At 44.1% G+C, this 15,606-nt stretch overlaps 1 protein-coding gene across 2 annotated transcripts; it reads right to left on the reverse strand.

Annotated features, from left to right (window-relative positions):
• Positions 1 to 9,455: 9,455 nt before the first annotated feature.
• CDKN2AIP (CDKN2A interacting protein) lies at positions 9,456 to 13,311 on the reverse strand. 2 transcript variants are annotated; one of them, XM_070598229.1, is made up of 3 exons: positions 12,572 to 13,311; positions 11,996 to 12,126; positions 9,456 to 11,580 (listed from the first exon to the last, which is right to left on the reverse strand). In XM_070598229.1, the coding sequence occupies exons 1-3, from the start codon at positions 12,832 to 12,834 to the stop codon at positions 10,232 to 10,234; spliced, it is 1,743 nt and encodes a 580-aa protein (XP_070454330.1). In that variant the 5' UTR covers positions 12,835 to 13,311; the 3' UTR covers positions 9,456 to 10,231. The 2 variants fall into 2 exon arrangements, with proteins under 2 accessions (XP_070454330.1, XP_070454331.1); XM_070598230.1 differs by having other exon boundaries at positions 12,027 to 12,126; positions 12,572 to 13,289.
• Positions 13,312 to 15,606: the final 2,295 nt, after the last annotated feature.

Consider the following 15,606-nt stretch of genomic DNA (forward strand, 5'->3'; position numbering starts at 1 on the left):
CCTAGAAATCATAGTGTACAGACTGTGACTCTAATGTGGGGTGCATTTGGCTCAGGTCTGGTGGCCTCCGGCATGTAAGTAGACAGCCTGTATCTCAGACCTTTAACCTTTGCTACGTCAGAGTGGGCCTGAGGGATGCTGCTGAGCTTTCAGACGGTCTGTGTCAGATGTCTGACTCTCACTAACTCAGGCAGTATCTACTGAGGATTTGGGTCCAGAAGTTTCCACCTCTTTTTGTCTTTGGAGAATATTGCTGATCTCTCTGCAGAGTATGCTGACTGTGCTAACTTTATTCTATATCCTTTTAAAAAGTGAACTTTGGGGCTTGCCTGGTGGCGTAGTAGTTAAGTTCATGCACTCCGATTTGGCAACTTGGGGTTCGCAGGTTCGGTTCCTGGGTGTAGACCTAGCACCGTTAGTCGAGCCACGCTGTGGCAGCATTGCACATACAAAATAGAGGAAGACTGGCACAGATGTTAGCTCAGGGCCAATATTCCTCACATACACACACAAAAGTGAACTTTGATGTATCCAGGTGGTATCTGTACCTGGCCCTTCATCAAGTCACACCTACTATTGACATTGTCAATAATAAATTATTCATGTACCAACCCCCCCCCCCCCCCACCAGATGCAGACATGTAACCTAAGCTTGGCCACTTGGACCCTCTTTCCTGAGAATGAGAAGCTTGAGTCAAGTTACAGAACATAAAATGGTTGGAACTGAATTGTTTTGATGGCAGTACATTGATTCAATTGTCTGTCTCCGCTGCTGAGATCCTCGAGATCTGGTTAACTAGTCCTTTGATTCAGTGAGCTACCCAGGATCCCTTCAGTAATTTTTGTTTGGTTGTTTTAGAGTTAATTTCTGTAGCTTGAAACGAACTATCTGATATAGGTACTCAACAAATAGTGAGATTGGACAATTTTGTGTTAAACCAGTTGACAAGTGATGAAAGAGCCCTTTAGCTGGGGCTGGTGAATCATCAAAACTGATGAGGAAATTTGAGGTCCTATCTGATAAGTGCCCTTTGTCCCCTAAACTCAAGTAAAAGTAAAACTCGATCAATCCACAAAAAACAAATATTTTCTACCACTAAATCACTAAGGCAATTCCAAAGAATACACTTCTGGAACAAAAGGCAATTCCAAAAGAGGTGTTCTAAAAATGTTTTGAAAGTGGTAAAATAATGAAATAAAGATATTCTTTCCAAATAAAGATATTTTTTCTTTGAACTATGCAGAATTGGGATTTGTAAATTAGGTTGTTTTTTTTTTTTTAACCAATCTCTGATTTTAGAATTATGCATATTCTCTGGAGCGAAACATGTGCTGTCGTGTTCCTCATGAACCCGTCCCTTTCCTCTCTTTAGGATACTTGCAATGAAAATTTAAATATGCAAAGTCTGTGTGATATTTTTAAACGCCTGGGATGTATTCAACTGTTAATGGCTATGAAGAATGTACAATCGAGTGTTTTCATAATCATATGTGCCCTTTGGCTATTTGTCCAGCTACGCTTGAGAGCTACGAATTTCAAATGTATTTTGCTCAGCAGTGAGAGGCTGACATTTAGCATCTATGAGGTCAGTCAGGCGACAAGGAATGACGGGAGCCATAGAGCACTTTGGTGTAGCCATTACCACACCCTCTAGCCTCACTTTGGCAGTCGCAATTCTACTCCATCTACTCGGCCCCAAAAGAAGGCTTGGAAAACTGTCAACAATTTGTTTGCCATTGCAACTGATATTTTACTTCTACTCCTTGACTCTTAAGAGAAAAATCTTTTTTTTTTAACTGCATTTTTTTAATGCTTTTTTTGGTGAGGAAGATTGGTCCTGAGCTAACATGTGTTGCCAATCTTCCTCTTTTTTTCCTCCCCAAAGCCCCAGTACATAGTTGTATATCAGTGTTTCAAGTCATTCTAGTTCTTCTATGTGGGATGCCACCACAGCAGGGCTTGATAAGCGGTGTGTAGGTCTGCACCCAGCATCCAAACTGGCGAACCCTGGGCCACCCAAGTGGAGCGGGCAAACCCAACCAGTCGGCCACGGGGCCGGCCCCAGAAAATCTTTCTTGTTGAAAGATACATGGAACAGAAAGAGGCTCCCTTACTAGGCTTTTAGGATTAAATAGCAGAGAAACTACTTGTGATCAGACATCACTTAAAGCAAGTACATCTGTCTTACAGAATTTATCCAGTTGCCCTCCAGAACTCATTTTGAAGCTATTCCATTTCCCATACTGCATCTTGCTCAGCAGCAAGCAGTCAACACTTGTCATTTATGAAGTTAGAAAGCCAGCAGTCTTAAGATAACTGGTAGTGGTGGTGGTGGTGAATTCAAACCTCTGTGTGGTAGGCTGAATAGTGGACCCCCCAAAGTGTCTATGTGCTAATCCCAGAACCTGTGAGTACTTCCCGTTCCATGGCAAAGGAGGATTAAGGCTGCACATGGAAGTAACAAAGTTGATCAGACGATCAACTAATCAGATGGTCTTAAAACAGGGGGATTATCCATGTGAACCCAATGTAATCACGGGGGTCCCTATAAAGTGGGAATGGGAGACAGAAAAAGTGGAAGAGGGAGGCAGAGAAGTCACGGTCAGAAAGAGAGATGGGACAGCAGCAGCAGGGTCAGCGTGATGCAGTTTGAAGACTCAACCCACTGTTGCTCGGTTTGCAGGTGAAGGAAGAGGATCATGAGCCAAGGAATGCTAGCGGCCTGCGGAAGCTGGAAAAGGAAGCAGACTCTTCCTCCGAGCCTCCAGAAGGGAGCGCCCAGATGCCAAAGCCTTGATCTGAGCTCACGGAGACACACGTAGATTGTTTAAGGCACCAAACCTGTGGTAATTTGCTACAGCGGCAACACAAAATCAGCATGCTGTTGATGTTATCTTAGTTTGTCTGCTGGAGGTCAACTCTCTCCGGGTAAGCTTTCCTCTGATACATGGCACCATGGATTCCCTTACAACAGGAAGGGATAGAATCTTAAATTCTAAAAAACCACTAAGTCTACCAAAAATTCACAGATCTGTTTCATGGGAACAGAGTTGAACTGACCTTACATTATTTTGTGGGATACAGACAGAGATCAAAAGGGGTCCACAATTTTCTTTTTCACTCTTCTCCCAGAACCATCACCACACTGAAGTTGATAGGATGTCTGGCTTCTGAAGTACTGTCTTCCATGGTTTCAGAAAGTAAAAATCTCAAAATGTTTATTCATTGATGTTAGCTCCCATCGGCAAAAGGTAACCACCAAGAAAAATTAGCGAAGCAAAGAACAAGAAAGATGAGAGGGAAAACGAGTAAGGGATGGTGGGTTTACATGGAATGTACGGAAGCAAACTTGATGCAATTAGAGGACGTCATCTGTAGGAAGGAACACAAAGCAGATGCCCGGGTTTATTCCACACATGAGCTGACATAATTCTTTATCTGCCTAGTCCTGAATTTCCCCCAAGGTTTGTGAATAGAGAGAAGAAACAAACCCTTAACATAACCCAAGCAGCCTTACCTCACCTGATATGATTTGATTTTAGGCTATTGTCTTGAAATATTTCCTCCTATAGAAGAATGTGTTGGGCAAAGTAATTGGTGACCAAGTATAGTGCTCCCAACATCATCAAATAACATTAGTATATGCTGCCCCTAAGAACGGTTAGAATTTACACGCTATCCATGCTTCACAGAACCACGAATGTTTATTTCAAATTACTTTTTAAAGTAAGATTTTTCTAATAAGTGTACTCGTAGGGCAATCTCAGGGGCCGAAAAGGGCCACCTTGTTCCACAACTCCAAGGGATGTTATTTATTGTATTAAATGACACCCACTGTATTCCATGTGAATGGCGCCCCCTGGTGTTGTGCAACTCAGCGGCTCTGGAGCTAAGTTCCTGACGCCTTCAGTATTTCTTACTCCAGCCGTCTTTGCTTCAGTCTCTTGGACTCTCCTAAGGAGTGACGCATTCTTTGATTACAGTCAAGGGATAAACGAGGCAGGCTCCTTAAATGAAAACTGTCATCACTGCCACCTCTGCGATACTGACACAGGTGAGGCTCACGCCATGAAGTAGAGGGCAGGGCCCACATGTCTCAGATGCCTGCTTCCCCTCCTTACCCTTCTCCTCCTCAGCATCTGCCAGGGCTGGAACGGGAGGATTTTTACTTCCTTGCTATCCCTGGGATGGACTTCCCTAAAGTCACACTATCCTTCTCTCCTTCCCTATAAAAGCCAGAATGGCAGGATGACTGCTAGAGAATGTGAATTACAGGGAAAAGGAACGAATATTTTCAAAATAGTATTCTTATTTTACCTATATCTTATTTCTCTTAACTGCATTCAATATTTTGAAATGAAAATCGGGGACAGAAAGGTGCATGTGCTTTACCCCACACTGGTTTCCAACCTGCAGGTTCCAGAGCATATGCCATAACTCCCTCATTAAGAATGGTACAGGGGCTGGCCTGGTGGCCCAGTGGTTAAGTGCGCACATTCTGCTTTGGTGGCCCGGGGTTCGCTGGTTCAGATCCCAGGGGCAGACATGGCACTGCTTGGCAAGCCATGCTGTGGTTAGGTGTCCCACATATAAAGTGGAGGAAGATGGGCACGGATGTTAGCTCAGGGCCAGTCTTCCTCAGCAAAAAGAGGAGGATTAGCAGCAGATGTTAGCTCAGAGCTAATCTTCCTCAAAAAAAAAAAAAAAAGAATGGTCCACCATCAGTGCACACAGGTAAGAGAAACCAGAATGCTTCACGGATCTCTATTAGTTTTTATTTCGATGAGAACCAGTTTTTTCCTTAGCTAGTATAGAAAAATAATAATATTCAAATGAAGAGTAATGAGACAGGATTCATAAGATATATAATGTTTCGACTGTTGACTATATCATTGCCTCTAAATTGTCCCTTTGAATTCTACAAATGGGATGACTAGAAAATATTTTCCAATGGTCATTTCAGATACATATTTGAACAGTTTCCTTTAAGGTTTATTTCTTTAGAAGCTTCCTAGTTTACTTAAATAAAATTTCTCAAAAATTTCCTCCAAGTGTGATTATACTTAGTATTTTCTGGAACATAGGAAACAAACATCATGGGGCCAAACATCTCACCAGCGTTCACATTCAGTGCCCCAAATTTGAACCAAGTCATTGTTTAATCTCCTCTAAGAACACTGGATTTGAGTCCCCACTTCAACATTTACTGGTCCTGTGATTTGACTGACAATATAGTCAACAGTTTTCTCATTGGTAACATAGGAAGGATCAACAGTGCCAACCCACCTCATAGGGTGGGCGAGGCTGAAATAAGACATGTAACACATCAATATATTGTAGGCGCCCAATAAATGGTAGCTATTCACATGGTGAGTTCTGGCCGTGCTGACATTTTTATTTTACTACCTAGGTAATCATTATGTGGACAATAATTATTGAACTTTATGATGTGGGCTTTCTGGACTTCTGAAATTATATTTCACAATAAAGAAGAAATAAACGGTAGCTATTTTTAGCGTTATTTAAATGTTAATTTACGTGATGGTCCCCTAAGCCTGACCTGAGTCCCTACTAATTTCAAATTCTAATATGGCACATTCCTTATAAACAGATCACTTCCCTTTCGTAGTAATCTGGTGGCTTTCTGCCGCAGAAGAAGGCTGGCCTTACTCACTGGGCCTCGGCTGCTAAACCCCTTCTGCTCACAGGGCAAGGTGCTGCAGGCCGTGAGAAAGGCAGGCAGAAGGAATTCCGTGGTGGGGTGTGGCCGCCCACCTAGGTCTGCTCTTATCTGTTTTACACACACAGGGCTCCCATTTTTCCTTTAAGGAATATGGCTGAAACAAAGTTTGAAAACCACTGATCACACATTCAGAGCTCAGGTTTTATTACTGCCCGGTGTCCAAGCCCTGGTAAACTGATTTACATGAAAACAGTCGTAAGGACAACACTAGGTGATTCTTAACTTTTCGTGCACTTGTCTGCATTCCTTTTTATTTCAAGCTACATACGTTACATATAGTAGTTCCATTTCTATATAACAGTACGGTTTCACAGTTCAGTGTGCTTGCTGTTTATGTTACCTTAGTGTGGTTGCTTCGTAGTGATTTCCAAAGAGGATTCTGATTCTACTCATAAAAGTTTCAAAATCACAAGTATTTGATTGCTTCCTGTTAAGTACTGACCTATGAAATCTCTAGTTTTGACTAAGAAGAATGTCCTGCAGCTAACCTTCCTGTGCTTTTTTTCCCTCCCACGTTAGTTTAGTTGGGGACCTTGTCCACTAACTACCCTATTTTTCTTGCTGTATAAACAAGAACAAAAGATCAGATAATGATCTCCCTTCAGTAATTTTTCTAAAGAAGGAAAACAGAAAAGTGGAGAGATATTAAAGCTTATGGTAGTAAGGGAAGAAAAGTAAAAAGGAATGGTTCTAGCTGGGTAGCAAGCTGCATTCAGGAAAGCCAAGGAAATGTGAACTCGATCACTATTTTTCTTGTGGAGGGGTAGAGGGAAAATTAGTGGCTTGACAACTCCCGCATTTATCCATTTTTGTTTAAATGGCAGAAAGCTACGAAGAGCTTTTTTATTCATCAACCACAGAAAATACTTGTCACGCTGAAACTGTTATGCACAGATTTGCCAGTGTCTAAGTAGTGAGTCAATATAGGACTTTGGCACAATTATTGAGGACAAAGCTACAAATTCCCCTAAAACTACAATTTCAACACAACTGTAGGACTGACCTGGTTTCCAGTTGATGACTGCTTTGCTTACCTTCTCACTGCCATTACTCAGGAATCCAAACACCAAGGAGAAATCTGTGCCAAGTAAAGCTGCGCTCGGCAGGGAAAACGACACGCTCTCACACACAATTTACATTTTTGATAATACATATCAAAAGCCTTGAAATTACACATATCCTTATGACAATTATTCCAGCCAACGGCGGCAGCAGCAGGCCCTGAGAATTGGGGTTAAAAACTCACATGACAATACCATTTTTCAAAGTCATCTAACTTTACCATTAAAAAAAAATTCCCCATTTTAGCACCACCAAGAAAATTCAGTCTCAGGGCATCATCTCACCTCATTGATTGAAAACAAAAATCAGTATTTCCCCCCTCTTGATCATCTATTCTATTCACTAACCTTCACTGCAAATTATTTTAGGTTTTTTTTTTTTTAAACAAACTTCAACTGCACCCACATGGGATCACTCCCTAGTTAGAATATTCAACACAGGCAAGTACTAAGGAGAATGAATTAGTTTTTAAAGTGACTCATTTCAAGAAAACAAGGCTTTGGAAAGATTTTGTGATCACTTAATAAAACTGGTAGAGGGGCTGGCCCCATGGTCAAGTGGCTGGGTTCATGCGCTCCGCTCTAGCGGCCCAGGGTTTCACCAGTTCGGATCCTGGGTGCAGACATGGCACTGCTCATCAAGCCACATTGAGGCTGTGTCCCACATGCCACAACTAGAAGGACCCACAACTAAAAATGTACAACTATGTACCGGGGGTGCTTCGGGGAGAAAAAGGAAAAATAAAATCTTTAAAAAAAACTGGTAGAAGACCAGCCTGAGGGGGATTGTCAGAAATTTTACATTTATAGAAGTGAGAAAGATATTAAGCAATACGACATAGTAAGAGCTTGGGCTCTGGAATCAGATATGGACTTGAATCCCATCTTGGACCAAATTACTTTTTGCAGTTTCTTCATCTGAAAAATAGGCCAAACGATGGGGCTCGCCCAGTGGCATAATGGTTAAGTTCTCACACTCCGCTTTGGCGGCCTGGGGTCTGAGTTTGGATCCTGGGTGCAGACCTACACACTGCTCAAGCTATGCTGTGGCAGTGTCCCACATACAAAAATAGAGGAAGATTGGCACAGATGTTAGCTCAGGGACAATCTTCCTCGAGAAAACAAAGGAATATTGGCAACAGATGTTAGCTCAGGGACAATCTTCCTCACCAAAAAAAGGGTCAAATGAGAATAGCTACTCATAAGTTGTGAGGAAATGAGAACATGTATATAAGCAATCAATAGACTATGGTGTACTGCACTATACTGGGCTCTTTAAATGTATTATCTCGTTAAATCTTCATAGCCCTATTTCAAATGAAGTTAAAAGGTTAAATTCCCGGGAGTCAAGATTCCAAAGCTTGTTTTCTTCTGCACTCAGTACACTATCTTGAAGAATTGTAAAACATGTGTTGCTCTTAAATCAGGGGTTCTTTAAGCATTTTATCAGCTTTTAATAAGATTATAGCAAATAAATGTTCAGAAATTAAACTGTCTGTACACCAAGCAGCTTCCTCCAATTCAAATTATCAAAAGGTTACTATAATTTAAAATATTTTCAATAATCTTTATATTAACTTGAAATTAGCCAATTCATGAAATTACCAAATCACCTAATTAGATACAGAAATTTATTATTCTTTGTAATATTTGGCTTGCTTTTCTGGCAATCATTGTCCTGCAAAATATACATTCCAAAACTGAGGAAAGTGAGGTAATTCAAAGTGCTTTACAACATTCCTGTTACTGCTTCTCACAACACATGAAAGCAACCCATTGACAAAAGATGGACTTAGCTTTGGTATCCAACTCAGCATCCTCAAAAATGAATCACTTTTGAAGGCTATCTGGTGAAATAAAAACAACTCTGATTATTTCAAGTATATAAAGTATCCTTGTCTATTACTTCTAGAATATAAACTAGAAATAACTGCTACGCACTTAAATTGTGCTTATGTTCAATTTTCCTATTCCAATACAACTGTGAATGCAAACATGTGAATGTGTGAGGAAGATTGGCCCTGAGCTAGTATCTGTGCCAATCTTCCTCTTTTTGAAGATTGTCCTTGAGCTAACACCTGTGCCAGTCTTCCTCTACTTCACCTGGGATGCTGCCACAGGGTGGCTTGATGAGCAGTGCTAGGTCTGTGCCTGGGATCCGAACCCCCAGCCACAGAAGCGGAGCATGTGAACTTAACCACTATGCCCCTGGGCCAGCCCCTAAAAGGTCATTACTTGATTTTTCTGTTATCACCATTTCTGCTCACTGTGCAGCATCTAGAAAGCCAGAAGGCCACAAAAATAACAAAACATTTTGGGCCAGAATTTGAAGAAAAATGAAACAATATTACTCACAATAGACTAATACAGTCAGAATCACCAAAGAGACAGAAACAGGATTCCATTTCATTACTAACAATCGTTAATCAGGCTCACTGAAGAGCTGAGCTTGGCTCTCCATTCTTCCCAGTGTTCTATGACATTTGTAAACAAAACAACCATCCAGTTCTAGATTTGCAAACAAACTTCTCTATTTATAAAAAGTTGTATAGCAGCTATGCAAAATTACCTGGTTGCACTTTACCACGACTAGAAGTGGGAAGCCTATTTGCAGGAATTGGTTCTGACTTGGGGGGAAAAAAAACACAACTTCTTGAAAAGGTAAAATAGCTTAAAGCATTTAATATCTAAACAAATCAATCTGTTAATAGTAGTCACAAAATATGCTTAATATAGAAACCCACATTTATGTCTTTAAGAAAACATGTAAATTGTATTTTACCTCAAAACATAAATTAACCCACTTAAAGAATCTGCAGCAGTCAAAATCATGGTGAATTTTAAACAATTTCAGAATAAAATAACCTTAAGTACTTTATACTGCTTTATATCTAAAAAATGCTTACAACTTCTCATAAAAATAGTCTGAGGCAACTATTTTTTCTTTTATTCTTTAAGAGACATGTTCAACGTTATGGGCAACATTCTTAAAACCTTAAGCTTCACAGACTTTCAGACATTCAAATACTATGGTCCCCTTTTCTTTGATGTGGAGGTTTATTCAGCTAGAAAAAAACAAGCATGGTAGACAACTTAATACATTTTCACCAAATCGAAAGTACAAAAGTTTTAAGACTACAGGATCTACACGTCGTACCTAATGTATCATTAAAAATAGAAGACAGTATTTTCTTCAGCAAACGAAACAGCATACTGATATGCTGTTAATGCATACTTTTTAACATGGACTGTCATTCGTAAGTTATTTACAACTTCTATTGTGTGAAGAGAACTAGAATGTAAATTTTCTGCAAAACTGGAAAAAAGCAATACAAAATTTGTGAAAGCCTGTTTTATATTGTACAAAAGTAAGCCAGTTTTTCTTTTCAAATACCAGATCACATATGCAGTGGTATTCTGGACGTATTATAGTAATTCTTGAGGATGTTTCAATGCTGGAGGTAAGTTTACAGGCCTTGATTCTTCATCAAGGAGTACCAGGTCTTCTATTTCACTGCCTCTGTATTTCCTTTTACATATTTTTACCACCACCTTTTTCTTGAGAAATAACTTCAGAGCTTCTCTGGAGGCGACTGCTTTTGCATTTTCCTTGCTTTTTCCACAGCCAGTGCCCAAATAGACAGACTTGCATCTCAATTCACAAACGATATTTTCTTGAGAGCTCTTACTTTCAGGCAGATCTGCCAGTTCTTTCAGCGGGACAAAAAACACATCCAGTGTAGCTTTCAGAGCCTCCACAGCTGCGTTTAGGAGCTCTCCGTGATTCACACTGGAACTAAAGCCACCAACAGCTACCAACTTCCAGGCCACCGTTTTATACAGTCTATTGAAAAAAGGCTGCTTCTGTTTCACATCTTCATTGGTTAACTTGCAACAAGAGAATCTCACAGAACTCTCACTTAACTGTGAAGTACTTTTAGAAGGCAACTGTGACGTGCTGGTCTGAGAACTACTCTTAGAAGCCAGCTGGGACACACTTGCTAAGGAAGTGCTTTTGGAAACCAGAGACCCACTGGTCTGGGAGCTGCCCTTGGAAGCTAACAGCGACGTGGCCACCTGCGAAGTGCTCTTGGAAGTCAGCACCGATGTATTTGCTGAGGTGCTGCTCTTGGGAGTTACCGAGGAGGTGCCTGATGAGGAACTGTTTTTAGAGACCGACGATGAAACGCTTGCCTCTGAACTAGTTTTGGAAGTTAACCCACTTGAAGCTGTCTCTGAACTAGGTTTAGATGACAACAGTGGCAACTCTACTTCTGAGCTTCCTGAGGAGCCCAACAAGGGCACCTCTATCTCTGAGATGCTTTGAGAAGCTGAGATTGAAGAGCCTTCCAAAGCACTCTTTTTAGGTGATCCACTTCGTTGTCTGGATTCAGTGGATTGGGTCACATGACTATTCACACTGGATTTCAACAACGAAGAGACCAGCGATGCTGAACCATGTTTATCTGGAGCTTGAGATTCAGAAGCTTTTCCAGACCCTGCTGTTGTCACCTGAGCGGAAAGGCTGCTGCTGCTTTGCCGGGAGACAGACCGATCCCCGTCACTTGCAGAGCTGTTCTGACTGGAGGTGCCAGAGCCCCGAGCTGAGTTCCCACCACTCTCGGATTTGGTAGACAACCCCATACATGTCGAGCTGACTTCCTGCTGAGCTGATGCACGTTCTGTTTTGGCAGAACTTTTTGCGTGATCTTGCTCAACTGCAGAATTGTTTTTTCCTTCTATGATTCGTTTTTTCGATGGCTCTTCTACCCCTTCTAGAAAGGAAGAGAGATATGTGACTAAGTCTACTTCATACGTACCAGGTGAAAATTTACAAGACAAATACTCATTAAAATAAAGGCAAAGGCGAAAACATTTCAAGACTAGTAGATTCTTTAAAGTGGAATACAAATAAATTTCTTAAAATTGCATTAAATGACATCATTAATCTCTAACATTAAAAAATCAACAGTACAATGTGTGACACTTCAAGATCTAAAGCAGTCAAAGGGCGACGATCAAATTCACAGCCTAAAATAAAGAGACATAATTTAGGTTTAATGTTCCAACTTGAGTAATAACATTATATAAATTCTAACTTATTAAAAAATTAGTAAAAACAGCAATTCCTAATTATATCAAACTTATGTTCTAAACTCCTATGTATGTTCACATCTATGATCTGCTAACCATTGCTACTCGATATCCCTCTTTTCTTCACCTTGGCAACCAGTTCGTCTCTTGTGGTATGGATGGGAGCATCTGTCACTTTGATGCCTTCAGCCATACTAAGTATTTTATCCATAACTTTTTGAGAGTACCTGAAAAAGAAGGAAAAGACACTTAAAAAAAAAAGTGTTTTTTCTAAACCACGACTTCTGGTGTGCACAAACGGGCCACAGGAACTGCATTTCCTGGTTGTAATCAAGCGTACCAACCGCCGGGAACTTTCGGTTTCCTGGAACCGCAGCAGCAAATGCCCCAAGGTTGGGAGGCGGGGTCCCTCCTGGCCAACTTTCAAACGCGCGGTCCATCCGCAGGAGCGTCGTCCGCCGACAGCTCGCCCGGCAGCCCCCACCCGCCGGGGACGCCTCGGGACTGTAAATCCCGTCGGCTCCGCGCAGAGGCGCCCTCCCCGCCCCGACAGGGCAGCCGGGCCCGCCGATTCCCGCGCTTCGCAACCCCCTCCCCGCCGAGGGCGCCGGGCCCCAGCCCGCGGGCTGCAAACGGACCGGGAGCGCGGCTTCGGGGCGCGTCCTCACTCACCGGCACCCGAGGAAGACGTGGTTGGCCCAGGCCATGGAGAAGGAGATGAGCTGCTGCAGCTGCCGACTGCTGGCGCCGCTCTCGGCGTCGGCAGCGCCCGCCGGGGCCGCGCCGCCCGCGGGGGCCAGGTCGCCGGCGTTGCGGAGCAGAAACTCCCGGCGGTGGCGCCAGTGTTTGTCCGTCTCGCCCTCGCAGCGCAGCGCCTCCACCCAGGCGGCCACCCGCGGGTTCTGGCTCAGGTACTCCGACACCTCCTGCGCCATGTTGGGCCTGCGGGGCGCGGCGGCCGCGAGCCGGCGCTGCGGCGGGAAGGAGCGGGGGCGCGCGGCCCTGTCCCTGCGGCCTGCACCGGCGGCCCGCCCGAGAACGCCCCTCGGGAGGCCCACACGCCAGACAACAGCGCCCCGAGCCGCCGCACCGCCCACTTCCGCCCGTCGCCGGCGCCTTCCCTTTTATAAGCTCGCCGCCGCCGCGCGCCCGCGCGTCCTTCCGGCGCGAGCCGGCCGTCCCAGGACGCTTTGCGGCGCGGCGGCCCCGGCAGGCGGCGGGGTTGATGGTGCGCCGCTGGGGAGGTGGGGGCGGGCCGCGAGTGCCCTTCCCGGGGCGCCCGGAGCCTCAGCGCAACCGCGCGTTCCTGCTGGGCTTTGTGACGCCGCGCGCCCCCGCCGCCTCCCTGCCCGCCCGGCCCCAGCGGCGCGGGCAGCGGAGGGGGCCGGCCACAGCCGTCGGCCGCGGCGCGCATGCGCGCGGACCTGATCCGCCGTGTGGGTGCGAGGTCTGCGCTTCCGCCCGAAGACGCTGCTGCCGAGCGGGGTCCGCATCCACAAAAGCTCGCCTCCATCTTTCGATTGTCAGAAAGCAGTCTCTGAATGTAGGCGAGCGAAGCATTCCGAGGTCGTCGCGGTGGCGGGGCGCTTAGGTGAACTTAAATAGTAATAAGAATCAGGTTACTCGGTTAACCCGGGTCCCCGTTGCCCTGGGGCTGCAGTCGTTGAACCTCGCCCTCGCCCGCAGGGTTGGTTTCGTTTCCGCGGTCCAGCCCCCGCCGGGCCGGCCTCCTGTCGTGTCTGTCTGTGGTCAGTAACATCACTGCGTCGTGGACCCTCTGTAGCTCTCGTATTTCCTTAAAGTAACAAACAGTACCCCCCAACTGGATAGATAGCCAGGAAGTGGCTTGGAAAAGCGCCCGTTTCTCTCTCCCGCCCCAAACCTTTCTCTCCTAGAGCTATTTTTTTCCCCGCTTGAGAATGTCCACACTTGACAGCATAACTGCCCGATTGTTTGCTGTTACCTTTCCAATTTGAGGCGTGTATGTACTTTCAGATTAATAGATTTTAATAAGTTAAAATGAGTGATATATAATGATAAATTTACCAAATAAAAGGAAATTTTCCTTCCACTAAATGTGGATTTTGATTTTAAAATGCTTGAGTCAGAATAACGAAACAAAAAGAATGCTTAGATAAGATTAACCCGAAAAAGGCATGTAATTTATGTATGTGCTGGAATAATCAAAATCCAGCTATCACATGAAAATGATATTGCCCACTTTCCTGCCATGACAAAAGAAACTGCATTAAAAACAGGCACAAAGAAATTTTGAAGCTTGGAATTTTGCTTCTAGTTTTGCTCTTCTTTTCACTGAAAATTCCTGAAACTTTAGCGGGGTGAAAAGATTCAGAAATCTGGCCGTTTAAAAGGCTGGAGAAATTTCGTGGTTTTTTCCTTTCATGAATTCTTTGGCAAGAGGGAGACAGCAAGTGAAAGAATGTATGCTTACATGCCTAGATATTTGTGCATTTTAAACCAAGAATTTTCTCACTTTTTCTCTGGTTGCCCTGTAGCCTTCCCCCCATATGCTTCATTGCCTTGAAAGGAGAGCAAGTAGAGCCTGAATTTCAATTTTTTTTAAAGTTATAATAAAAGCAATGTGATCTGAGGCTAGAGTACTTCTTATTTGCAAGAGCCAAGTACTTGGCAGAAAAGATATGTGTATTTTTCTTTTTTCTTTTCCTTTTCTTTTTTGAGGAAGATTAGCCCTGAGCTAATATCTGCTGCCAATCCTCTTCTTTTTGCTGAGGAAGACTGGCCCTGAGCTAACATCCATGCCCATCTTCCTCCACTTTATATGTGGGATGCCTACCACAGCATGGCTTTTGCCAAGAGGTACCTTGTCCGCAGCCGGGATCTGAACCAGTGAACCCCGGGCCACCGAAGCGAAATGTGTGAACTTAACCATTGTGCCACTGGGCCAGCCCCATGTGTATTTTTCTTTTTGATTCTTGAATTGACTTTGCATATAAAGATTCAGAACATAGACCATGGACCACAAAGTTGAGAAGGATAGCATATATTTTTTTAAAAAGGCCTTCTCACCATAGGGAGACAAATTCCCTTCTGGGCTGGACGAGTGATTTAGAAAGAAAAGGTGAGAAGAGAACTCTTGAAAATCAGTGGGGATGGGGATGAGGATGGAAAGGTTGGCTCGGCCTGAATCTTTGGGAGAAGACAGCCTGTTGGTAGTACCCTGAGCCAGCTTGGGTTGACCTTTGGATGAGTAGAAAAGAGCATAGCGAGGACCCTTTATGGCTCTGATAACCAACTATACCACTCCCTTCCTTCCCCCCAACACACACACACACCCCCACACCCTTTTTCTCTCACAGGCCCTAGAGGAATGCTGAAGTGCCTCCCAGGAACCATGGTCCATATGAGGCTAGAGGGATGGACAGCCCAGGTTGGCAAAGGAGCCTACAGCTAGTTGGTACCAAGTCATCAGGCCCCTGAGATCCAGGCTGGGCCAGATCAACATGGAAGAGCCCTCAAGCTGTCCTGCAATGACCAGTGTGCACTTGGGTGGGAGATCAGACAGTGCACTCTCAGTGGATCCCACAGGGAAGAAGACCCAGAAAGAAGCACTGAGACGATGCTAGGATGACACTTAAGCCTCTCCCCCTCCCACTGCCCACACTGGAATCCTGACCAGAGGAGCACAGGGAAATAATCCTAATCAACTGGGAATTACCCACCACCAC

Source organism: Equus przewalskii, chromosome 28, assembly GCF_037783145.1.
Source record: "Equus przewalskii isolate Varuska chromosome 28, EquPr2, whole genome shotgun sequence".
Taxonomy (NCBI): Eukaryota; Metazoa; Chordata; class Mammalia; order Perissodactyla; family Equidae; genus Equus; species Equus przewalskii.